Below are 25,544 nucleotides of genomic sequence, written 5' to 3' on the forward strand. Positions count from 1 at the left end.
ATCCCTCACTGCCCCCCCCCCCCCCCACACACACACAGTCCCTTTCTTTTTCTCTCTCCATCTCTCTACCTCTGGTTAGGTCGTCGTACTGATGTAACCCTGTGAGAATGTGTGAGAATGACTGAATAAAGGAGTTTTCAACCTCTCCCTGTCCTTTCTTCTCCCTCTCTTTCTCTCTCTCCCTTCCTCTTACTCTTGCTCTCCCTTTCTGTTTCTCTCTCTCTGTCTTTCTCTTCCTGCTGATCTCCATCCCTCTGTCTTGTCTACCTGTCTACCTGTCAGATGGGAGACAGGCAGTGAGCTCACTGATGCTGTCTCTCAATACCAACTCCACTCAACAGACAACCTTGCAGAGCAAAACAGATGGCATCAATCTGCAACAATGCCAATACAACTGCAACATGTACCCAAAGACAAGACATTTGAAAGGTCTACTGCATGTCATTCAGCAGACGGATACTGTGCCACAGCCTTCAGGGTTGATGTTCGTCTCTGTGACTTCAGCTAACGAATACTGCTGAACCGAGATAAAGGCAGCCACTGAACGTTTGAGTGATTGTGCACTCACAGAAAGCGTCAGATTATCAAAATGAAATTCAAGTAGAATGAACAGAAGCCTATACTGAACAGATCATATACTGTAGATACTTTCTAACCAAACGACTGCTAATTAAAAACCTTTTTCAGTGTTTCAGTTGTCATTTTGCTTGACCTTAAAGAAAAATAACAACTTGTATGTTTTACGCTTATAAAACATATGTTTATATGTTGTACAGCACTGGTCCAGATGTAATAGACCAAGCTAAACAAATCCCATTTTAAAATGGATGCACTATTCAAGTGGGAGTGTAGTATGTGCCTATGACTGCCCTATTCAATTGGTAGTGTAATTTGTCTTCGCTACCCAATGCACTCAGAGTGCAAGGTCCCAGAGGCTCAATTAATTTAGTCGCTACCTATCAACACTTCTGCTACATCTGACAGAAATCAAAATAGAACATTTTCTCAGATCTTAAGGCTCCTCCAACACACTATTCCAGAACTGAGAAACCAAGACACATCTCACTTTTGACAAAACACACTAATACAGAGATCTGTTCACCATGCAATTGGAATCACAATGGTTTAAAAAGCGTCTCAGATAGAGCTTCCTATTGAGGCAGGTGTAATAGTGAAATGTATTGTGTTTTCCCGCAGGTCTGTTTTGGCACAGCTCTCATTTGGCCAGGCTTATGTGCCAATGGCCACTGCCATTTTAATTATGGCTATATGTCAAACGCCACAGTTTCCTCAAAAGCATGGTTTTAAGGTTCTGTTTGTCATTTCACGGACGTTCCCTGCAGATGTGCTGAGGTGTGACGAAAACAAGAGAGAAAGACACTTGCATGACAGTTCAATCTCCCCTGAGAAACCATCTAGTCAGTGATGCAATCTGTGAGAAAGAGGGGGGTGGGGGGTTGGGGGAGCGACAGAGAGAGAGAGCGAAAGATCTTTTCTTTTCTCAACCACCTACGCCTTCACAGCGCACAGCGAAACGCGTTCAGCCATCGACGCGCTCGCTAACGCACCCCGCGCGGCACTGTTCCAACGCTAGGCCCGTGAGTCATCCATCACAGATGCAGATGCTCATTTTCACCCAGTTCAGGTGTGTGCTCCATGTGGCACACAAAGACAAACACCGCTTATCTACTCATCAATTCCTCCTCCCACCACCACCACCAACAGGCTGCACTTATAATGCGCTGCAAAACTGGGACACACTTAAAAGGCACAAGTGAAAACACTTTCAACCGGTCCCTCATGCTGCCCGTACTTCCATCAGCGGGTAAACAGAGAGAGCAGGGCACATGAATAACAATAGAGAGACCAGACTGTGCGCGGAATACAGCTGAAGCTCAGTCTGGTAAGCATCACAGGACACGCACGCACACACACGCGCACACACAGACACTGATAAAACACACACACACACACACACACACACACACACACACACACACACACACACACACACACACACACACACACACACACACACACACACACACACACACACACACACACACACACACACACACACACACACACACACACACACACACACACACACACACACACACACACACACACACACACACACACACACACACACACTAGTGTGCCAGTAAAGCACTTGGCACCGTGACTCATCATGCAGCACAGACAGCGAGCCTTTCAGCGAGCACAACATGCCCCGGGGCACAGCAGACAGGATGCTGAGCACAGCGGATGGGTCAGCTGGACCTGGAAGGAGCTTAAGAGCAGAGCAGGTCTCTGGAACAGCAGCGTGACTTTCGTTTAACTCGCCGGCAGACACGAGACACGACGCCACACTCCACTTGTTCCGACAGCATCACTGCGATTACAACTCCACCTTCCTCTCCTCTCCTCCCCTCGCCTCCACCCTAGTCTGAAATGCCACGACAGTGAGCAGTACAGGCACCAATGGGAGATGCTAAAATATGCAGATAGGTGGACTGATAGATCAATCAATAGCTTAATCAAAAGATCAATACAGATAGATGTTTCACTGATCCCAAAGGAAATGTAGTCACCCACTAACAGGCAACAGAAATGTTAAACAGTGCCCTGCCTAGAGTGAGTGCAGAGGTAAATTAGCCTAACACTAACTCTGGTACAATGCACCAAATGGCAACATTAATGTCAAAGTTAAATTAAATTAAATCAAATTAAATTGAATGATCTCTAACAAATATAAATAAATAAATACATACTGTAATAATAATAATAATAATAATAATATAAATAGACAAAATGGCCACACACTAGCTCACGCTATACACCGACATGCAGAAATATACTGTACGACACTAAAAATACCAAAGCACTAGTCCAACCTCCCATGTGTCCAGCACTGTAACAGCTCTGTCTGCTCCACTCCAGGGTGCCCCTAATAAGCGCTGCCTGTGCTGTGACTCAGAGCCACATGGCTCTTCCTGTTCCTGGCTGGGCCACGCTGCTGTACGAGTGGACAAGTCTCTTTTCTGATCTCCACCAGCAGGACCCCGCTGACTGTGACTCACTCAGAGTGGAGTAGGGTAAGCCTATGCAAGGTCGTCCAACAGGGAGTGTGTGTGTGTGTGTGTGTGTGTGTGTGTGTGAGGTGGTCCTCTCCCTTCCTCCCTCTGTATGTGCGTGGTGTGTCTGTCTGTCTGTCTGTCTGTCTGTCTGTCTGTCTGTCTATCTATCTATCTATCTATCTATCTATCTATCTATCTATCTATCTGTGAGTGTGTGTGTGTGTGTGTGTGTGTGTGTGTGCGTCTGTTTGCTCGTCTCTGTGAGTGTGTTTGTTTACGTAGCCACGGGGCATTTCTGCCCTACCTTCGTCCTGCTGGGCCGAGTCCTCGGGGTTGCTCTCGCTGTCGGCCTCGTAGCCCTCCTCCTCACTGGGCAGACGGGGCCCACACACCTGAGACTCCTCTGTGTCCTCAGACAGGTCGCCGCCCAGCGAGGGCACCTCCGCAACGGCCTGGACCTTCTGGAACAGAACGAGGGGCACAAACAACATGAGGGTCATGGCAGATGAACGACGAACACCACCCCCAACCCCCGCCCTCCCATCTCCAGGACAGGTAGCACACCTGACATGGTTCACCAATTCTGCCCTTTCTCACCCTGTCTTACTCTGGAGTCTTTCAGCTAATGTTCACGTCAACAACCCCGTAGTCTGTAGTCCAGCATAACAGTGGAGCTGTTCAGTGCGCTCGGAGAGAGGGCTGAGGGATTATTATTGCTCCTTCTTACCCTGCTACTCCAAGCCTGGCAGGAATTTTTATCCGCGGAGTGCAAAGTCTTGTCCGGACTGAGTTATTGGCAAATCCAGCTCAGGAGAAGCCGTAATGCGAACGCTATGAGCTTTCAAAGATCTGAACCATTTTTCCAAAAGGCAACACAGAAACAGATCACCAGAGCGCAATAGCAACAAAAAAAGAGAAGATGTTTGGTCATAAGATCTCATCAGCTGACCAATAGGACATAAACACTCTACAAGTTCCCCAGAGGAGTTCAATCACTCGTGCTCTCTCCCTCCATTCGTCTCCTCCCCCTCTCCCCCTCTTCTCCTCACACACTCCCTCTCCTCTCCTCAATCACCCCCTCCCTCCCTCTCCTCTCCTCGATCACTCCCTCCCTCCCTCTCTCCTCTCCTCCCCTCCACAGCTACCTCCCACTTTCCACCCCTCCCTCCCTCTCCCACCCACTCTCCTCCCATCTTCTCTCCCTCCCCCTTCCCCTCTCTTCCCTCTCCTCCATCATCACTCATTCCTCTCTCTCTCTCTCTCGCAATCCTTTGCTCACTTTCCCTCCTTTTCTCTCAATTTCTTCCACCATTCCCTCCTTACAACCCTCTCTTCCTCTCTCTCACAGACACACAGACACAGAAACACACACAGACACACACACAGACACACACACAGACACAGACACACACACACACACACAGACACACACAGACACACACAGACACACACACACACACACACACACACACACACACACACACACACACACAGACGCACACACAGTTTATCCGTTTATCTTTAGCAAGAGTTAATGGAGCTCTTGAACTCTGAGGGCAACAAATCATAACAGCAGGCCAACAAGAGAGGGGAGGTTCTTCAGAGAGTGAACCCTGCCAGCCGCCCAGACCGGACCACTGAGTCCTCCTCTCTGCCAGGCACCAGCAGACGGTGGTCACGCCTTCCCACCAAAGACCCAAAATAAGCTCCCACATCCAGCCACGTCTACCCTCTCAGCTGAGTGCAGCCACCCGTCGCCCTGGCCCTTTGAAGCCGGGATTACTGTAAATGCTACCTTCCTTATTCACATGTTCCTCTCCACTACAAAGAGAGAGGACGGGAGAGGCGCTTTTATCTGCCGTTAGGCTGCAGACCTCGCCACACCACGTTCCGGTTCTGTTCTCCACCGTTCCTCGGTTCCTTAAGGCACCTTGGGATTTAATAACGAACTGACAGTGGATGAAATGCTTTTCATAGGGATTTTTTTTTTTTTTCACAAACCAGAAAATCCCTTTATAAATCAAAGCCACAGTGAATAATTCTCCTTAAAGGCCATAACTTTGGTTAGACCTTGGATGAGTGTCAGCTTTCTGTAATCATTACCAAACACTGTAACTGCCACTGTTATAAAAGTCCTGATCAAGATCTCTCTCAAGACCCCATGACTGACTGACTGACACACACACACACACACACACACACACACACACACACACACACACACACACACACACCTTATCTTTACCCATACAGACAGGCACAAATATATTGGCAGTCATTTTACTACCTTGCCAGTCACCACACATTCACAAAGCAAAACAGTTTGGCAACACACTTATCTAGAAATGAGAATGACCTTCTTAACTATATCAAAAGAGGAAACAGGAGTCAACTGTATCAACAAACAGGTTGTTTCTCACTTTCAGATGTACAATGAAAGGGAGACGCAACTGAGATACGAAAGGGTCAATCTGATGCTTCATGTTACAACCATGTTCAATTAATACGCCTCTGCATTTGCAGAAGAGCTGTGTTAGTTTGATTGTTTGTGTTTCGATCACAGACAAACAAAGGAAACAAACAAATTTGTTTACATTTGTTTTCCTCCACTCCAGACTCACTCTCTCTGGCTTCTCCTCGGGGGCGTCGGGGCTGGAGCAGACCCGGGCCAGGGAGACACGGAGCAGCGCGTCGAACAGCGGCACCGCCAGGTCAGAGTTCACCACGCCGGAACGTGAGAGCTGGTCCCGGACCTCGCGCAGTGTCTCCTCCACCGACTGCAGCTACAGCAGAGAGAGAGAGAGAGAGAGAGTATGGGGGGAGAGAGAGAGAGAGAGATAGAGAGAGAGAGAGAGAGAGAGGGAGAGGGAGAGAGAGAGAGTATGGGGGGAGAGAAAGAGAGAGAGATAGAGAGAGAGAGAGAGAGAGAGAGAGAGAGAGAGAGAGAGAGAGTATGGGGAGAGTGAGAGAGTCAGTATGGAAACAGGAAGTGGCGTCTCCATGGTGAAAAAAAGCATTAATGATTGCTGATAATAATAGCATACGGACACAAAAGAGAGAACAGCTAATGACCCTATAGAGGACTATAGAGGCACATGACCATACATATCCATACCCATACAGTTAACATCTTTTTGCAATGTAGGAATGTCTCTTTTGTGTACTCTACAAAAACATAACCAAGTCTAACTCATGTATCATGATTTCAGTTGACGGTGCGTGGTGCTGTGTGCAGCCTCACCTGCAGGGAGGGGTCCGGCTCCATCTTCTGCAGGGTGGTGGTGGCGCTGTGGAGGCAGATGGCCAGCAGGGCCTCCAGGAGCCGGATGCTCTGCAGGGACCACTCCTCCTCCAGCCTGCGGGCAGGGTCCCTGGGCCCCGGGCCCTTGGGCTCCGCCTGGCCGTTGGCTGGAGGCTCTGGGGGTCCCGGTGGTTCCTGTGGTGAGGCCTCCTCCAGATCGGTAGGTGCCGGGGTAGGCGTGGGCGTGAGGGTGGGGGTGGGAGTCGGGGTGGGCGCTGGAGCTGGGGAGGCAGGGTGGGACGGGCTGGCCTTGCCCTTGGCGTCGCGCTTCTTCTTGGGCTTGCCGCCGCTGTCTTTGGTCTTGCAGGCGAGTTTCTGTATGACCATGGTCATGAGGCGCAGGCAGACCTCCAGGCCGCCCAGCCGGAAGAACTGCCTCTGGAAGGCCGGGCTGGCCAGGTAGACCCAGCGGCACACGGTCCAGACGTCGGCCGCCCGCCGCACCTGCTCCTTGGAGGGCAGCGCCACGCTCTCGGGCGACAGGCAGGGCAGCCGGCTGCCCAGGGGCTCACTGGCCGTGCTGTCGTAGCCCGACGTGTCCTCCGAGTCGTTGGCCGAGTCCCGGTCCGAGTCGGCCTCCTTGCTCACGCACAGGAAGGCCACGCACAGGAAGAGGTTGATGGCGTTGAGCTGCGCTTCGCCTCTCTGCTGCCCGGCGCCCGTCGTCGACGTCGTCGATCCGCCGCCGCCCCCCGTCCGGTTCTTGCGCCGCGGATACCCCTCTTTCAGCCCCTCGTAGAATTTGCTGAGGCTCTGGGGGCCGTCCCCCCCTCCTCCTCCTCCTCCTCCTCCGCTGGCGGCGTCCCGGGCCCCCAGGTCGTCCACCAGGCCCAGCACGGCGTCTCTCTCCAGGGCCTCGGCCCGGTCGCGCTCCTGCAGGGCGCAGGGCTCCGCCAGCTGCTCCCAGGTGCACAGGATGAGCGCCTCGAACACCTTGAGGGCCCAGGAGCGCGTGGCGTCCAGGTACACCAGCTCCGTCACCTGGTTGAGCCCGTTGCAGCTCAGGAACAGGTCCCGCACCACGCGGCTGTGAGGACGGACACGTTAGGACACACGGTAAAAAACGAGACCAAAGCACCAAAACAGTTGGTCTTGTTGCTCACAGCCTACAGTAGCAGAGATTTCAACATCAAAAGCTTCAGACAACGTTTAAGAATTGGTGTTCACACTCCTCATTCATTTCAACAGACTTGGTAACAACATATCGCTAAGGCGGAAAGCAAAGCATTGAAAAATAACATTGATGATCAACAAAAAATACATTGTAAATCAACATATCACCAAAAATGAGCTCGAAGCCATTATTTCGAGGTAAAAACAACATGGAATTTCATTAAGATCACGATCAAAGCAATACCAAAGTAATGGGGAGGGCCTTGCCTATTTTACTAAAAGGTCTGATATTCAAATCTGTGCCTCACATATCTTCACATATCAAAAGCATCATCTCATTTGTTAACTTTAAAACATGGCCTGAAGACATTATACAAATATATGCAAAGGATGAATCAGGGAGCTTGTCTGTGTACGGGAGCAGGGGGAGTAAATCACAGCACACTGGTGCTTATGCAAACCAGCACTTTCTCTTCAGTCACATCACAAACACACACACACACACACACACACACACACACCATTGGCCTTAAATCAAGAGCACATAAACAATTTTGCAGGCTTTCAAGAGCCAAGTGAGTTGCAATATGCTGTTAAGAGAGACAAGGAATAAAAAGGTGACGGACGGATGTCGGGGGGGGGGTCTTTAAGCAGCAACAATCCCCCTCGGTGAGCACATTAGCAAAACAAGACATCCTCCAGCACTGTAGGAACACCATTAGCCGAATAATTCACCCAAACAGCACCCTGATCAGGGAGGAGTACCCACTCAAAATGCAATCAAAACCACCACCAGGAAGAACTCAAATTGGATTTTGATAGCATTGTTGTTCTCTTTCTAACCACAATAAAACAACGGGAGAGCGAGAACCGTCGGTAAGATGGAGACTAAGATCATGTTGAATTTCTGGCGGGTCTTAAATGAAGCCAAAAAGACATGACAAAGAGGACATGACAGAGGAAGAGGCAGAAATTGGAAGAGATGTTGGTCACTTTACTTTATGGGCCTATGACATACCATACTGTAACATAACATATTTATGACATGGTTATGTTAAATACCTTGAGGCAGATGTCAGGCACCTCATGATGGCTAATGTTCACTGATATGACTGATGATACAACTGTTGATAATTATTGAATTGTCTGCATTACGTCACTGGGTACTGACTTATAAGTAACTATCTACGGCAGCATATAACATCTGCCACGCAAAGAGCATGATATGGTAATGCTTGGGTTATGAAGCAGCGTTCTGTTCAACTGATGTCGGTGTGACAAAAAACAGCAGAGGCTAGAGGAAAAAAAGTTACGGTCTTACCTTGACTTAAGAAGAGCAGGTAGAGTCTGCAGGTAAATCAGTAGGACCTCTATGGGCAGGCAGTGGGTGTGGTACGTGCAGGCCTGGGTACAGGTGACGGAGACGCCCAGCTGCTGGGCATGGTGTGCCAGCTCCACGCCGCGCTGCAGCATAGGGCTGAAGATGTGGGTGTAGAGTTGCCACTGCACCACGGCGTTGCCCCTTAGCGTCAGCTGGCACAGGTGCCCGGCGATCTGCTGGCTCAGCTGCCAGTCCTCGCCGAACACCAGCTCCTGGTAGGCCTTCAGGGCGTCCCACTTCCACAGCATGTCCTCGGCCGCCCCGCTGGGCAGGATGCCCTTGGAGCGGTACGACAGGTTCGGGGAGGTGGTGGCGCCGCCGGCGGGCGTGGCCTCGCCCTCACCCTCACCCTCGCCCCCGACGCCGGGCTGGCAGCTCTGCAGCGTCTCCTCCAGGCCGGGCAGCTGGCTGCTGTCGAGCGTGCAGATGTTGCAGGAGGCCAGCTTGGCCCTCTCCGAGGGCCGGCTGCCGCCGAGCTGCTCCAGCAGCAGCCGGCCGAGCACGCTGAGCACGTGCGACTGGTAGCTGCGCAGCCCCGGCGCCCGGAAGGCCTGCAGCAGCGGCTCCACCACCGAGCGCGGGTCCATGCAGCAGCAGATGCCCACCGCCTGCACGCCCGCCAGCACCTGCAGCACGGCGGGGCCGGCGGGCGAGAGCCGCTGCAGCAGCCGCAGGCACTGGTGGGCGCAGGCGGCCAGGCAGCAGCAGCGCTCCGGGTAGCGCACCTCGCCCTCCGCCTCCTCCTGGAAGGGGTTGCGGCGGGCGGCCTGCTTGAAGGCGGCCACGGGCAGGCCGGTGAGGTCGCGGTGGTGGTGCAGGAAGTGCGAGTACTCGCAGCGGCGGTGGCGGCGCCGGGCGCACACCGTCTGGTGCAGCTGCTCCGACTTGGCCTTCTTGACCGCGCCCAGGATCTTGAGCATGCTGGCCACCAGGCCGCGCAGCCGCTCCGACGCCTCGCCGGCCAGCTCGCCGCTCCCGTTGACGACGGCGTCGCGCTGCGCCGAGGCGCTCCCAAGGCCCTCCAGCCGCAGCGCCGTGGCCTCGAACAGGTCCAGGCCGCGGTGCTGCACGAACTCGTGGAGCAGCTCCAGCGCCTGGCTGAAGAAGAAGGGGTTGGGCGCGGAGGTCTGCAGGCAGCTCAGCAGCACCTGGAGGACGCCCTCCAGCAGCTCGGGCAGGAGCAGCGCCCGGTGGCGGTAGCGCGAGAAGGAGAAGTCCTCCTGGACCTCCTGCAGGGTCTTCTTGGGCCGCGGGGCGAACGGGTCGGCCTGGCGCTCCAGGCAGCTGCGGATCTTGAGGGTGGCGCGCAGGAGGTCGGTCAGGCTGCGGCGCAGGTTGTCGGGCAGCGTCTCGCTCTGCCCGACGTCCACGAACATCAGGTGCAGGATGGTGCGCAGGAGCATCCGCTGGACCAGAGCGATGGGCTCCTCCGTCCAGCCCCCTGCCAGTTCATCGATGCCACCGCTGCCACCACTACCACCGCCTCCTCCTCCTCCACCTCCTCCACCACCACCACCTCCATCTCCTGGACCACAGCAGTCGCCAAACTCCGTGAGGATCTCTGTGAGTGTTGGCACCACCACCACGGCCAGGCCCGGGTTGTGGTTTATGGACATGTCGAACTTGCACACCTTCTCCAGCAGGGAGAGCAAGACGTGACAGAGGTCGAAGGGCGAGTTCTCCATGCGGTTGAAGATGGAGAGGGCGGTGGGGTCCATCAGGATCTCGCTGTCCAGCCCCTGCGGCCCGAAGAGCCTGGGGTGAGGATGCGAACGCTCGAGCGAGTTCATGACGTCGGCGTTGAGGTTGCGCTGGATGACGGCCGCCTGCTGGGACTGCGGAGTCAGGGCGTCGGATTGGTGGTGCTGGCAGCTCACGCGGAGCGTGGAGCCGTGCGACCGGCGGTGCTTGGACCCCGGAGCGGGGACCTTGTCGTCAGAGTTCCCAGCTTCCGAGTCGGAGGTGGAGAGCTGGGACTTTCGTGCATCCCTCACAGAGTAGCGCTGGGCGGTCCGCCGTGACCGACGCGACTTCCAACTGCCGGACAAACGCTTGCCGGAGTTCTGAGCATCGGAACCGGCCTTCTCCTGCCCAGCCTTCAGAGGGACGGTTCTGCCCTCCCGGCTAAGGAACACTTCCAACAGAGAAGGCAGGGTGAAATCTATCAACACAAACATACACAAAATCATGTTTATACATTATATACATCTTATTACCTTTTTTCCAAGACAACATGATAATAAAACAAGCTTGAAGGTGAGTTTTTATCGTGTTACTTTAGTCAAAGAGCCCTCCATTCGCTATTCTTTCCAAAAGGAGAAATTTTCAAAGTGACCCTGAATGGTGCTGTATTTACATTTATTTCACACTGTTTGCAAATTCACTGTTAGCTCAGGTCAGCTTACGGTTGGTGTACCCATTGCCATGCCATCCTATTATTATGTGAGGTAAGGAAGTCTATAAATGGACTTTAAATCGATATACCATCTCTGTGTTGTATTTTCATGCTAAGCAAGCACGGACCTATAATTCAACTCAGCAAAAAAACAACACCTAGCCTGCTTAGACATGTTTAGGTTGAGCACATAAACAACAGCACTGACGAGGGATCCAATAAAGCAGCAATTTAGCGAGCCCATGCTAGAAAAGATTAGCAAGTCCCCACTAAATACTCACAGGCCCAAGGTCAGTCAGTCACTGCATCCACCCCTCTGTTTTTGAAGCCATGCCCCCCCCCCCTCATTACACTCTCTAACCACTCATTAGGAACAGTGGACCACAGTAGTTCGAGGAATTATACAAAGCCATCACGGATCAAGTTGTGCCAGTGAATTAAACACCATTAGCTTGGCCTGACCAGTGTGCATCTTTTATTGAGCAACTAAATTAGTCAGCAGTGTCCTCACTGAGGCTCGGAGATACATAATGTATAACAGCTTCTCATTTACGCCTGGTAAGCTAATCAAGCAGCACGGCACAGCACACTACAGCACAGCTCAGCCCAGCCCCACACTGCACTCAATTCATTACTCCGTTGCTTATTTTTAGAAAACTCCTGTCAATAGTTGAGGTCCTGTCAATTTAGCCCAGTCACACTAGCAAATACAAATTTGTTTTCATCACATGAATCTCATTTACGCCTACGTTTATGAAAGGAAAACCAAAAAGCGGAATAAAGGAAGAAACTATGACAATGGAAGAAAGAACAGGACGAAGAATAAGAGCGCGACTAAAGACTTAAGATTAAAAGCGTAGTGTCATCCAGGTGTTCCTGTTACGGCTGGCTCTTAACCATAACATAAAATGGAGACAGACAACAGAATTAAGGTTAACCGAAAAAAAATGTATTTAAAGTAATCAAAGACATTAAATATATGTAATCAAAAGTCTAGGGGAAAGAAAGATAAACTAGATGTATGTGTGCGATGCCTGTGTCAGTAATAATAAGTAAGCGAGAGAGATATAAAGAGAAAAGGCACAGCAGTGATGTGAACTATGACAACGGAAGAAAGAACAGGACTAAGAATAAGAGTAGGACTAAAGACTTCAGATTAAAAGCGTAGCATCATCCAGGTGTTCCCATAAGGCACAGCAGTGGTGTGAACTCACCTGGAGCCTTCTCCTCTTGCACCGGGATCTTCCAGACGAGCGGCAGCAGCGACAGCAGCAGGGTCAGCAGCTCCTCTCGACAGGTCAGCTCCTACACAGAGGAAGAGAGTCAGACACACACTCAGTCTTTCTGGACGATCTCTCTGGAGAACACAGCAGGGGCCCTCACAGAATCATCAAACTGTAGTCTCCCCCTCAGGCTTGAAGGAGGGAAAAATGTAGTGCCTCAAGTTATCAGCAACAACAATCTAGTTTCAACTCTTAAAATGTCTACGTCCAGGCCTTTATTCCGGCACAGTGCCTGAGAACGTTTAACTCCGGAGTCTCCCAGGGTGGTGAAAGCCATCGTCCATTTGACTCAGCCCAACACTGCTCACCCTTTAAGTTAGCTTTGGCTGCAGAAAGAGGATGCTACGCATCAGTGTGTCAAAGACCAAACTCCTCAAAAGCTTTTTTCCCCGGGATTTCCTCGGACCAATCTCAACCGGTTAGCGAACTGGCTGAAGTAGACATGTTGTGTGGAAGCACGTCCCCCTAAATACTGGCTCCACCCTGGAGTCCCAGCGCGCGACAGCATTCCTCACAGGCTGGAGAGAAACCGCTCCTGGACGTGTGAATTAAAAGCAAACACAGGGGGCTTGCCAGCAACCTCACGTGACCCCAGGTGAACAGGGTCCTGGCAGCATCCACTCAAAGTTGTTTATGTTCTCCAGGTTTAAAAACTAGGCCTACTGTCCATGCTTAAACCTGACCTTCAATTACATAATCATCTCTTCGACTGAATTTTGGCACAGTGCCTGAGAACTTAAAGCCCTGAATAATTTTTCAGCATGCCAACTTCTGGAACACTCCTAACCCATCGTTTCCATTCATTCGTTAGCGTTGCCATGACAATTGTCACTGCAAAAAAAAAAAAAAAACAGCAATAACATTCACTTTACTCTATGCTACTTTTCCTTAAAGGAAAATAGAAAAGCTCAGCAGACTTGGCAGTCCGAGTTCCCAAATGAGCCAGACGTGACACAGCACACCAGAGACCATGAGCAACGGCTGATTCACCAGCGCCTCACCGAAAACACACACCGAGAACACACTGGATCAAGGTGCCAAAATACGAAGGCGTACTGCAGAGATACCACTGTGGCAGGACTGAAAGACCACGACTGCAGTCATCCATTCACACTTACACTTCTCATGCATCTGCAACAGCAGCCATTTTTGATCATCAGCAAAGCAGAGCAACACACAGTGGTCATCATTGCCCAGTTTCCCACACATGGATTAAGCCTAGTCCTAGACTAAAAGACAACGGCAATGAGTAAAATATCAGTAAAAGGCCGTAAAAGGCTTCGAGTCTATGAATGGGGTTAATCCATCCACGTGCAGCAAACAAGTCTCGTATCAGTTTCAGGAAGGCAACCTATGCCAGCATTTGTTTACATAAGCTCGGTGTGAATACGATCCCGGTTGTGTCAGTGGGCGACTCACGCCTGACACACATCATAGCAGTCGAGAGCAAACAGTAGCGGGAACAAAATCAACAGATGAAAGGGGCGACGATATTCAGAAGCCAGCTGAGCTGCTGGCAGAGTGTACTAATGGAGGAACACACAGCATCGCTCTTTTAAAAGGCTCGATTTGTGTGTGGACGCACTAACAGTTTACAGAAAGATTCTGGGGACTAAGAAGGCGGGAGAGAGAGAGGGAGAAACAGAGGGTGCTCTCTTCAGCGTCATTGCAGCCGATTAACACGCTCTGATCCATTAAATTGGAATTTTCATCTAACAAATTTCTGCCAAAACACAATTTAGTTCACTTCCCTCATGAAAGATGGAATTATTTTTTGGAGTTAACTAAAAACAAAGAGCTGTGTATGGGCGGAACATAGAGGAGTTTTGAATTTAATTCAACTATATCCATGAATAAAATCAAGTCATGCAATTTTTCTCAGGCAAACCAACCCAGACAGAAATCAAGACAAACCCGACAGCCATCATATCGGCCATCCCTCTTAACACCACACATCGCTTCAAACATTATTCCATGTTAAACCTACAGTAAGAACACAGGAACAAGCTATAGCTTCAGAATGCTAAATAATAAGTGAATGGCTAGGGCTCTCTCTTTTCTTCTCTCTTTTTCTCTACTCTCTTCTACTTCTTTTTCTCTCCTCTCTTCTTCTCTCTCTCTATCTCTCTCAGCGTTATTGATATTTAGCATGTGTATTTTGGACTGTCTCTGTGGTGGCCCTGCTGTGTGTCACTCACTCATCACCCCCTGGAGGAGACCCAAACAGCACCTGCAGCACTCAAACAGGAGAACATTAAGATGACCTGATCCCGTCAGCTGCGTCCACTCCTCTCCTCCGGGTCTTCATGGTGACGAGTGAAGAGCCAGTTCCTTAGCCCAAATCTAATCCCTCATCTTGACCATTACTGACAGCAAATGCATGGGAGATGTGTTGAGGGACCCACAATGGAGGCATTCTGTTTTCATGTTGTCTTTTTATCCCCTCTGAGCTGCCTACTTCCGTGTCATGCTGCCAGGGTTTGTTGACACACTGGCCCCCTGCGCCCCAAGCATATCTGACGCCTTGATCTACCAATTCCAGTCGGTCTTGTAGCGGCAGGCCGTTTGCAAATTGCGTGGCGGAGGAACGTCCCTCGCCTCAAGCGAGCTGCCGTGGGAACCGCCTCGACAACGGAGGTGTCAACAGCTCCTGATGGATGACAACAACGTAGGGGACCTATACTAACGTACGCGACAAAGACGACAGTCCTGTGGTCAGGGCGCTTTTCAGCTTCTCATTGTGGTTAAGGTCAGCACAGAGGCAAGCACAGAGGCAAGAACAAGGCTCAGAACACATCTGCAGGGAATGCAATGCAATCTAAATGCAAAATTATTTCCTCTCTCCCTCTCTCTCGCTCTCTCTCTGGAGAGGTCCGTCACTCAGAAGCGTGCAGGCATTAGGTGAGGTCTCAGCGGGGCGTTTGCATGAAGTGCACTGAATCAAAACCTATTACCATTTCACCGTGATCAGAGCGGAGAATCAATTTGTGGGTTTAGGGGTTTCTGAGCAAGAACATGAGGGGATTTAGCCGAGTTGACACAAAGTCGGCCTGAGGAGGTGAATCAGAACGCCCATCCGTCTCTGTGAGAAGTCAGTCTTGAGGGTGAGAATGAGCATGTGTGCATGTGCGTATAGAGTGTGTGTGTGTGTCTATCTGCATGTGAGCATGTGTGGGTGGGTGTAGATCAGAGGGAACAGGCCGTAGGACCGAGGAAGGAAGGAAGGGAGGATAGACGAAATGACGAATGAGAAGAGCCCAGTGTGAGTGCACTCTTACTGTACCTGGTCTATGATGGAGTCCAGGGTGCTGAGGAGCAGGAAGCCGCGCCCCCGGACCAGGTACTCCCCCAGCGCCACCATGTGGCTCTCCTCCTCCTCCTCCTCCCGCGCCTCCGACCGCTGGGCCACCGTACTGCACAGCTGCAGCACGTCCGTCAGGAACTCCCGCGCCAGCGTGTTACTGGCCCCGCTCATATCCGAGCTGGAGTACACACACACACACACACACACACACAGGCACAAAGAGAAAGGGGAAGGGGAGGACAATTAACACACACACAAAGAGGAAGGGGATAACAATCATCATCACACACACACACACACACACACACACACGGTACGTACACACACACACACACACACACACACACACACACACACACACACACACACATCAGAAGTTAGCGCAACATTATCTTTCACTGTGTCTTATCAGCATTTTTAACAAAGGAAGGGGATTGGCCAATGACTTGTGAACGTATCTGCCAAAATACAAATGTTCGCGGTTAGATCCCTCAAAGAATGAGGAAGAGTCTAGTTCTTGCCAACGTTTCATACCTCTATGGTCATATCTTAATCTATGTTCATCATCGTGCACATTTTAGAATAGCACTGCCTGTGGCTCAGGCCAATGTTAAACAGAGAGTTCCTCACTGGCACAGCCAACACACCAGCCAGCCTCCGCTGTCCTCCCTGTTTCAGAGGGACAGCCCAAACTTCTTGAGAGGAAGTCAACTCGAAACTAAGCTGAGAAAAATCATCTGAAACGGACCTTTCTGAAAAAGCAACACAGAAGAATTTCTTCTAGAAACCTCTCTCTAATTTGCATGTACCCGAAATTTCCCGACTATTAGCCGCGGCTTATACATTGATTTTGCAAAATTTCTTCAGCTATGAGGTTAATACAGGGGGGCAGTTAATATGATATTAATATGGTTTTGTTTCTTTTAACTTACATAAAACACTGTCCTGCGGCTTATACACAATGCGGCTAATATGCGGGAAATTACTGTACAGTACATGCATTACTTTATGCATGTGCTTTTTACTCAGACACAACTCAGCCGCAGCATCAATGAAAACCAGTGTACTGTCCAACTCCCCACTGGAGACAAAAGAGCGGCAGCAGCAAGTGAGAGCTACTTGACATCAACGGAAGAAATGTACCTTGCCGCAAAAACCAGGAACCTCCTGACTGCTGATGTAACAGATGTGGCCTAATGCATTTGAAAGCTCAGGCCTCCACATCTCTAGTGTTGGTCATGCAGTAATGCAATCAAAGCTCATAAGATACAACAGGGATCCTGTTCAGGGGAAGGGCACTGGGACCTTGGATGTGTAACCGACGGTTACGTAAGGACATTGAGCTTACCCTCCTCAGAGACCCTGGACAAGTTTGTAACTATTAGAACTTGAGCCCAATATAAAATGGTCAACATCTGAACAGATCACTGCCTCAGATACCTTCATTCCTTGTGTCAATGTCCCCATTTCTAAAATGACATATAAAACATGGCAGAGCCGTGGCAGGATTGGAATGAAGAATCACCTTGTTGTCTGGCTGCTAGAACATCAATTCCTTGGGCTATCAAGGAAAACACTAAATCCTCAGAAGGCATGAAGGCATTTTCAAGAGAAATCAAATACCAAAGCATTCCAATAGAAAAGGACTGCGCCAACTCAATAAAACTTACAAAAAAGAGCGTCATTATTTTGGTGAACATGTGGAAATATCACTTTTTTGCTCAAGAGGCGACTGTTGTACTCTCTTGAAAATGTTGTTGTACCTTCTGAAAGTGCAACCTATTAACAACAGTAACCAGATATTTAATTCTCCAGCAAATCAACTTAAGTACACTCTAACAGTAGTTTTGGGGTAGGTGCCGACTAAGCCAACTGACAGTTATCAGCAAACTTAAGAATACATCTATTCTCAAACTGTTTGTGACAGAGAATATAAAGAGGAAGGAATAACCTACATATCCTTGGAGTTAACTGGTAGATGAGGAGAGCTTGCATCAGAGGACGCAATCACCTTTCACGCAATGTGATCCAGACCCCCTGTAATAACATCTAAAAAGCCATCCAATAACCGCAACTGGTCCAAATGCTGAAATGTGGCTTTATGGTGTTTAAAGCAGAAAACAGATCAATGAAAAGTAATGAAATTTGGCAATTACTCCGCTGCTTTACCTAAGACATCATGAAATCAGTTCTTCCTTTCAGGCAAATGGAGAGGAGAGATCAGCATGGCCCACTGAACAGTTACACAGGGACATTAAACGCTTACTTTGGGAGAGCGTGTGCATCTCTCTATGAAAGCCCTGAGGCACAGAATCACAGTTCCTGCGGCCCTTTTCCCTTGTCCTTTTGTCTGGTCTTGTCTTCCCGTTTCATTGGAAGAACAACAAACTACATATCAGATCCTAAAGCGAATGCGTATCTGTGATAAAGTATTTTCAGAATTTGGCAGAACAGGGACAGCCTTGCACCGTAACTGATATGGGAAGTAATTCAAAAGATAATTCAAATCTGTATCTTAAAAGAGTAAGGAAAATAGAGAGACTACTCTACCCATTAGATGAAGTGCTTTAGGTCTTCTGACTCAAGTCATCACACGTGCTACTGTGAGCAAATGAAATCTCCCGTCCCGCAAAAAACACTTCTTGATGGATGAACTTAATTCTTTTCCTCAGAGGAGCCACATGTTTACCCTCTGAACGGAGGCAATAGGCAGAAACTCACACTCAAAATATTCCCCAATTCCACTAAAAAAGAAAAGCAAGAAACACATGCACACAAACAACAATATGCCATTGCGCGCACACACACGCACACATACAGAATAAAACCACCAATCCACAGAGACACGCCTCTTACCCTCACAATCTTGCACACCAACCCCAATGCAGCTCCAAAAGTGATACACAGCCCATTCCCCACGCCTACCCACTACTAAACGCCCGATGCTAAGTTGTAGCCCGGCACCATTGTAATGAGATCGGCTCCATTCATTCCGGAAGGGGGAATATTCCCAATCCCATCGAGCTCCTCAAGTTCTGTGTCACGTTTGTTCACAGAGCCTCTGCCTCGACACGGTTTGCCTGGAGTTTTGGAGACTGCAAGCTCTCTGTCCTATCGCGCAAATTCCATTAAATCGGAATTTCAAATGGAAGCTTTCCAGATTTTGAGTTGATCAGTGCATCACATGAAAGCATGTGATGTCACATGGCACTGGGAATGGCACTAGGAGGCAATCGCCGGTCAGCGCTCTGCTACAGGGTATGGGACACTTTAGCGCTGCTTAGAGCTCTAGCCTCCAGCACACCCACATCCCCACCCCTTCCACGCTCATAATGACCAGCACAGTGTGGGCTCTTGAGGCATCAGCAACAACAAATAAATGTGGGCCTGTCCTCACAAAGCATTTTCAAGGCTAAAAGTAGCTCTGAACTTGCTGATTTATAAGAAGCTCCCAAAAATACCATGTTAGCCTTAACTTTAGGACTCCTGAGAATAACAACAATGTGTTAGTCCTAACTTTAGGACTCCTGAAAATACAGTCCCCTACTCCCAAAAGGGAACAGCTTCAATCGGTTTTTCATGCAGATGCAGAATTACTGAAAAGATTCCACCATGGTAAATTGTAATATCAATCAATCACACAGCATACAGTGCTGAAAAAGTTTCATTGTACAAATAAACTAGCTCCTATACACACAAAGCGTGTCAGCAACAGATTAATTTAAACTAGAAAAGCACTCCAAGTGCACAGACCTCCGCCAAGCAAAAATATAACCGCCTCCTGGATCCAGACGGTGATCCGGATCACTCCCAAAATGTAATGGTTCCTTCCTTGGGTCATTTCAGACCTTCCCTGAAAATGTAATCCAAATCCAAATAGTTTGAGTTATCTTGCTATCAAACAAACATACAAACAAACCCAGATGAAAACATAACCTCCTTGGCGGAGGTAAAAGCCAGGATACTATGAACTCATGCCTACTCACCGGCACTGGCCTGTCACTAACTCACTCACACTTCCTCATAGAGGCTTGTCATTCTCACACATAGAGTTCGGCTGACTGACACAGACCCGCTCAGCCCGTGCTGCGGGACGTCTCTGTTTAAGTCCCCATCTTCAGACTCTCTGCTTTGTCTCCCCCCAGCAGGCCACCTCGCATCAAAATGGCTTCTTCTGTTTTTACATTTGCTTTAAAATAATGGTCTTTTGTGAACCCCTGGTTAGAGCAGTGCCCTGCTCTGGAGGGGGTCAGGCCACGTGAGGCTGCTATTAGTGACTAACTGTCCATTAGGGGGCAATGGCTGTGACAGACTTCAGCTCTCAGCAGCACACAGATGACCTTATTGCAACAGTAATGCACGTTCTGCCCTTAGTGAACATGCAGTAATGCATTTAGTATCTTAAGACAAATGAATCATTACAGACCTTCACACTTCTCATGTTCAGTTAACTCCACCACCACCCCCTCTCCCTCCACCCTACCCCCCAACAAAAACAAAACAAAAATAAATAAATAAATAAATAAATAAATAAATAAATAAATACATACCGGTATGTTAAATACAAAGGTTTATACAGATGACTTGGATATAGCATGTCCTAGTCCTAGATTTCCACTAGGCCACGAGTCACTCCGACACAAGCTCCTGCCTGGATCAATGCGGACGCCACTCTCACCTGCTATGACTATTGACGGCTTTAAGTGCGCAGCAGGAGAGCTGCAGCAGAGCTCTTCCGCTCACTCCCAGTCCACTGGCCTGGAGCCAAACAGCGCCCCATCTGCATGTGTGTTAGTGGAGCAACACCCCCCATGACCACTACGAGTCACAAGGCCTGTTAAACTGTAACCAACACCATAAACGATTCGATGACCTGGTGTGAACGCCGGCAAGTTCCCCTGAGGCCTCCAAGTCATGTTGTGCTATTTAAGCCGTAAGATCATCACAGGTGCAATTAAGTCTATTCTATTTAATAGGCCAAGTATAAAACTCTCAAATTCTCTCTCTCTCTCTCTCTCTCAACTCTCAAAGAGTCCTTGCATATGAGTAACATAATGACATACTGGTTGAAAATGGTCTCATATAGTGTTACTGTAATACTCATGTTAAGTATTACTGTTTAAACATTAAGTATTAATGTTTTATTATGACAACCCCAAAATATTATGCCCTTTCCTTTTCAGAACTGCAAGTCTACCTACAGTATAAAACCTGCTGGGTCAACAACAACAACAGGTTGCTCGTGTCTGCTTGAGACCGTTCAGTTGGACTGCTGGGTGTGTGCCCTTCTTCATGTAAACTGAAACTGAAAATTCATGAGGCGATGAGACAAAGGTTAACTGTCTGAATCCATTAGCCATAGCAGGTAAACAAATAAACTTTTTTTGTTTGTCTCCCCCCCCCATAATACATTGGTGTAGAGTGTAGACTTTAGTCACATAGGCTAAGAGAAAAGAGATGTCTTGTACAAGTGGACATAAGGTCTCCATCAACTTCAACATAAAAAATATGCATGTGACAAGTTAGTTGCAACAGATGAAGCACTCTTTTCCACGCTATATCCACAATTTTGATAAATTTTCATCAATCTTTTTTATTATCATTATTATTATTTTGTCTTCCAAGTAATTTCAGTCAAATTCACTCAAATTGGGTTATCGTTATTTTATGTATCTTTACTCAATCAAAACAACACAACTGCACAACTGCATTGATATTACCCAAAATACACAATTAGATAACATGACTTATTAATGTATTAATGTTTTCAAAAATGGATTCAGTTCTCCTCAGATGCTCTCTAACTCTGCTTGTGAGTGAGAACAATACTCTGCACTGAGACCTGCTCCTCTGATCTTGTTCTTCTTGTTCTGCACTAATGTACTGATATTACATTTTACAAATGCTTAATAGAGATACAGCATTCAATCCCTTAAAATCAACTGTTAAACAGCAAAACTACAGTACAGCATGCCAACGTTTAAAAAAGGTCACAGTACTTTCATTTTCTCTTGAACCCCATTCATGTTCCATGCGGAATCAGCAAATTCATTTTAGCGATGACCAGCGGGTCAGGCAACACACTGCTTTTACTGGAAGGGCCTCTGGAGAGGGAACAACTTGAAATGAAAGGGAAAGTAAACTTGCAAAGCTGCCCTCCTGAGTCCACTTCAACATCCACCACCAACATTCACAACCAACACCTATTATACCGGTCTCCATAAAAAAGATTTTGCATGATCCTGCTTGCAGACAGACAGACAAACAAACAGCTTAACACACACACACACACACACACACACACACACACACACACACACACACACACACACACACACACACACACACACACACACACACACACACACACACACACACACACACACACACACACACACACACACACACACACACACACACACACACACACACACACACACACACACACACACACACACACACACACACACACACACACAAATGTGAGTGAGCCCATGAGATAGGAAGGACAGGTAGAGCTCAAGAGGAAAATATTCATGACTTTAGGTGAGCATGTGTTAGCCTGGTCCGACCAGACTCTCGTACCAAAATTTCATTAAGTACAGAGAGTCTGGCCCCAGCTGTGGCTCAACTGGCTGGGGCACCTGCACCGTACGCTGGCGATCCGGGTTCGATTCCCGCCCCGTGGTCCTTTCTGGATCCCACCTCTATTCTCTCTCCCATTCACTTCCTGTCACTCTCCACAGTCTCTGTCATTAAAAGCATAAAGCCCCAAAAAATATACTTAGCACAGAGAGTTTGACCACTTCCTATTGCCAAGCGTTAACTTCCTTGAAAGTGAGTACTCTGTTGAAGTTTAAAACTGTTGGATCTGCCCAAAGCCACTATGGATCTGCCATAACAAATTACTAACGTTTGGTTGTGATGTATGTCATGCGCACAACCTCTGCTTGCTGATTGGACAGGTCAAATTTGGCCTGAGAAAACCCACAAATATATCGAAAACCCCGACGACGTATGATGAAAAATGTAGGCAAATTGGCAAAGTTTTGTAAAAGCACGCAGTATTACAATGTAACAACTATATGTACAGTAGGTACCCACAAATACATAATACAAGTACAATGGTAGTACATGCTAATACAAGTTGTTACACAGGTTGTACCACTGTACCTAATTACAGTAGGTAGGTACACTGTAACAGCGACATATTAAAATAAAGTGTTACCAAAAATAATGGGGTCCCAAACCTGCACCCTGACTGCAACAGCAGAGAAGCAGCTAGTATGATAGTCAGAGCACTTACAGTACTCAACCATAGAGAAGTGCTGCATCAAACACATCATACCAAAACTTACTAGGGAAGTTTCTTCTATCTGTTTGAAATTACATCGCTTTTGTGTCCAAAACCTTTGTTAACTAGCATGGATAAATAAATGCAATGAAGATTAATACTTTGATCCTGTTTACATTGTAGTGTATGTGGTGTGTGGGGTCTTAAACTGCTGGGTCCTTGAATTTTCCCTTGGGAATCAATAAAGTATCTATCTATCTATCTATATATATATATATATCAATTCTAGTTGTATAGCTGTCAACATCATTAGCATGTGAATCGGAACAGTGAGAACTGTGATGTATTTCTCCTTATCTGAGTAACTTCAAAGCAACTGATTTCAGTGGGCTCATAAAGGAGGCATCAGTGATCGCTCACTTCAAAATAAAGCCTCAACTTATGACCATAGAGGGAAGCAGCGCTGGCATTCCTGTACACTTGGATTGCAGTCTCTTACAGTATGTATCACTCTCTCTCTCTCTCTCTCTCTCTCTCTCTCTCTCTCTCTCTCTCATTTTTCATTTCCTTAGATATTTTTTGTTCTAATCACAGGACAGTAGGAGTGCCAGTGAAGCTCAGAGCTAATGAGGATGAGTGCTGGGCCGCGCTGCACTGTAGCACAAAGAGGTTCTTTCTAGTGCTGATTTCTCAGAAATGTCATATTTCCTTCTGCTCCCCGCTAATTAACGCCGTGTTGGCCCCGTGCCCGATTCTTGATCCTTGCCCATGAGTCTTATGGCAGTGATCCACTCAGGGCAAATTGGGGGAGAACCGACCCACCATGTTCCGCACTGTCAGACATGTATCAGATGAGGTCATAACTAGGTGGCTATCATAAAGTCAGTTTTCAGGTCCGCTGAATAATAATAATAATCAGCTTGTTTGATTGATAAAACATATTTGTATGGCCTGTAGAAATCTGCATAATGCTTATAATATAAGCATTTACTTATAAATGCAACTAAATGTCAAATAAATCCAAGACAACAGAGAGAATGTGTGGAATTATCTGCACTTGTACTTGAAAACAAAGGAAGTGGTTTGGAGGGGGGAATCTCTTGCATTCTCGATGCAGCCCGTGTGAGAAAACAGTGCGAAACAGAACATGCAAACACGCAATTATCAACCCCTGGGGAGGTCAATAATTGGAAGATATTTGCTCGAGCCTGGTGGTTTCATTTATTCCGCCCCTAACAGTAGTTCAGAGGAGCTTCAGTTGATGCAAATAAGCATTTCAGAAACCAGCATTTCAAGATTAAAAAAACAAAATGTTGAAGATAGATGTACCATAACACCATAGAATGAAAGACAGAAAGGGGAAAGAAAGAAATAAAGAAAGAGAGAGAGAGAAAGAAAGAAAGAACATACGAAAGTACTAAATTACATACCAGAACTTCAGTGCATCTTTGGAGGCCGTGTCGTGGAGGTGTCGCACACAGTGGAACAGGCACAGGAAACCCTCCAGGCACTGCAGACTGACCTGAAGACAGCAGACGAGAGGAGATGGTAAAGGAAGTAGGCAAGCACCCTCAACCACACACACACACACACACACACACACACACACACACACACACACACACACACACACACACACACACACACACACACACACACACAGCAACACTGAAGTAAACAACGCCAACACATTTCCTCTTGCCGACTGAAAACACGCACAGTAGTCACTCTCACTTCAAACTCAATATGACCTGGCAATAAACCTGAAACTAAAAGACTCCAAGTACTGCATATCAAACCAGTGATCAGACGGAAAATCTTAGCTATCTGACATTGATAGTATTACTCAGAAGAAGCTGAGGAAGAGAGAAGCACCTTTTTAAGGGCAGGATTTGAAAATGGCCCAGGTCTGTCGGTCTGTCTGTCTGTCTGTCTGTCTGTCTCTCCTTCTCTTCCTCTCTCCCTCTCTCTATATCCCTTCGTCTCTTCCTCTCACATCACGGTGAGTAGAGAGAGAGAGGGAGAGTCCGGCCCTGCGAGCGAGCACACCATGTGAAGGCCACTCCACTTCCCGCTTAGCCTCAGTCTTAGTGGCCACGTCGCCATGGATTTAGGTACAAATGACCAGAGAGTCTACACACTCAACACATCCACACCAGGGCCACACTGATCAAAGGCACATCAAGAGTGCATACAATGATCAAGTGTTTTTCATGGTAAAAAGGACGTCCTCTTATTTGGTGAAAGTTGAATATCAGCTTTGCATTTCTCACACGCACGCACGCACGCACGCAAGCACACACGCACACACGCACGCACACACGCACGCACACACGCACGCACTTTTCACAGTGGTTTTAGGCGTTGCTGCAAAGGATTATGGGTAGTAGGGA

General features: G+C 48.2%; 1 protein-coding gene across 3 annotated transcripts in view; it reads right to left on the reverse strand.

The window, feature by feature from the left end:
- Positions 1 to 25,544, reverse strand: part of lyst (lysosomal trafficking regulator) — a 109,288-nt gene that overhangs the window by 63,633 nt on the left and 20,111 nt on the right. For all 3 annotated transcript variants that reach the window (XM_062520413.1, XM_062520411.1, XM_062520412.1), the window contains exons 3-9: positions 24,582 to 24,673; positions 15,837 to 16,035; positions 12,485 to 12,575; positions 8,816 to 11,036; positions 6,322 to 7,408; positions 5,675 to 5,863; positions 3,385 to 3,541 (exon numbers count right to left, since the gene is read on the reverse strand). In XM_062520413.1, the coding sequence (XP_062376397.1) occupies positions 3,385 to 3,541; positions 5,675 to 5,863; positions 6,322 to 7,408; positions 8,816 to 11,036; positions 12,485 to 12,575; positions 15,837 to 16,035; positions 24,582 to 24,673 (4,036 nt within the window). The remainder of the gene's footprint in view (positions 1 to 3,384; positions 3,542 to 5,674; positions 5,864 to 6,321; positions 7,409 to 8,815; positions 11,037 to 12,484; positions 12,576 to 15,836; positions 16,036 to 24,581; positions 24,674 to 25,544) is intronic.

Source organism: Sardina pilchardus, chromosome 18 (genome assembly GCF_963854185.1).
Source record: "Sardina pilchardus chromosome 18, fSarPil1.1, whole genome shotgun sequence".
Classification (NCBI taxonomy): Eukaryota; Metazoa; Chordata; class Actinopteri; order Clupeiformes; family Clupeidae; genus Sardina; species Sardina pilchardus.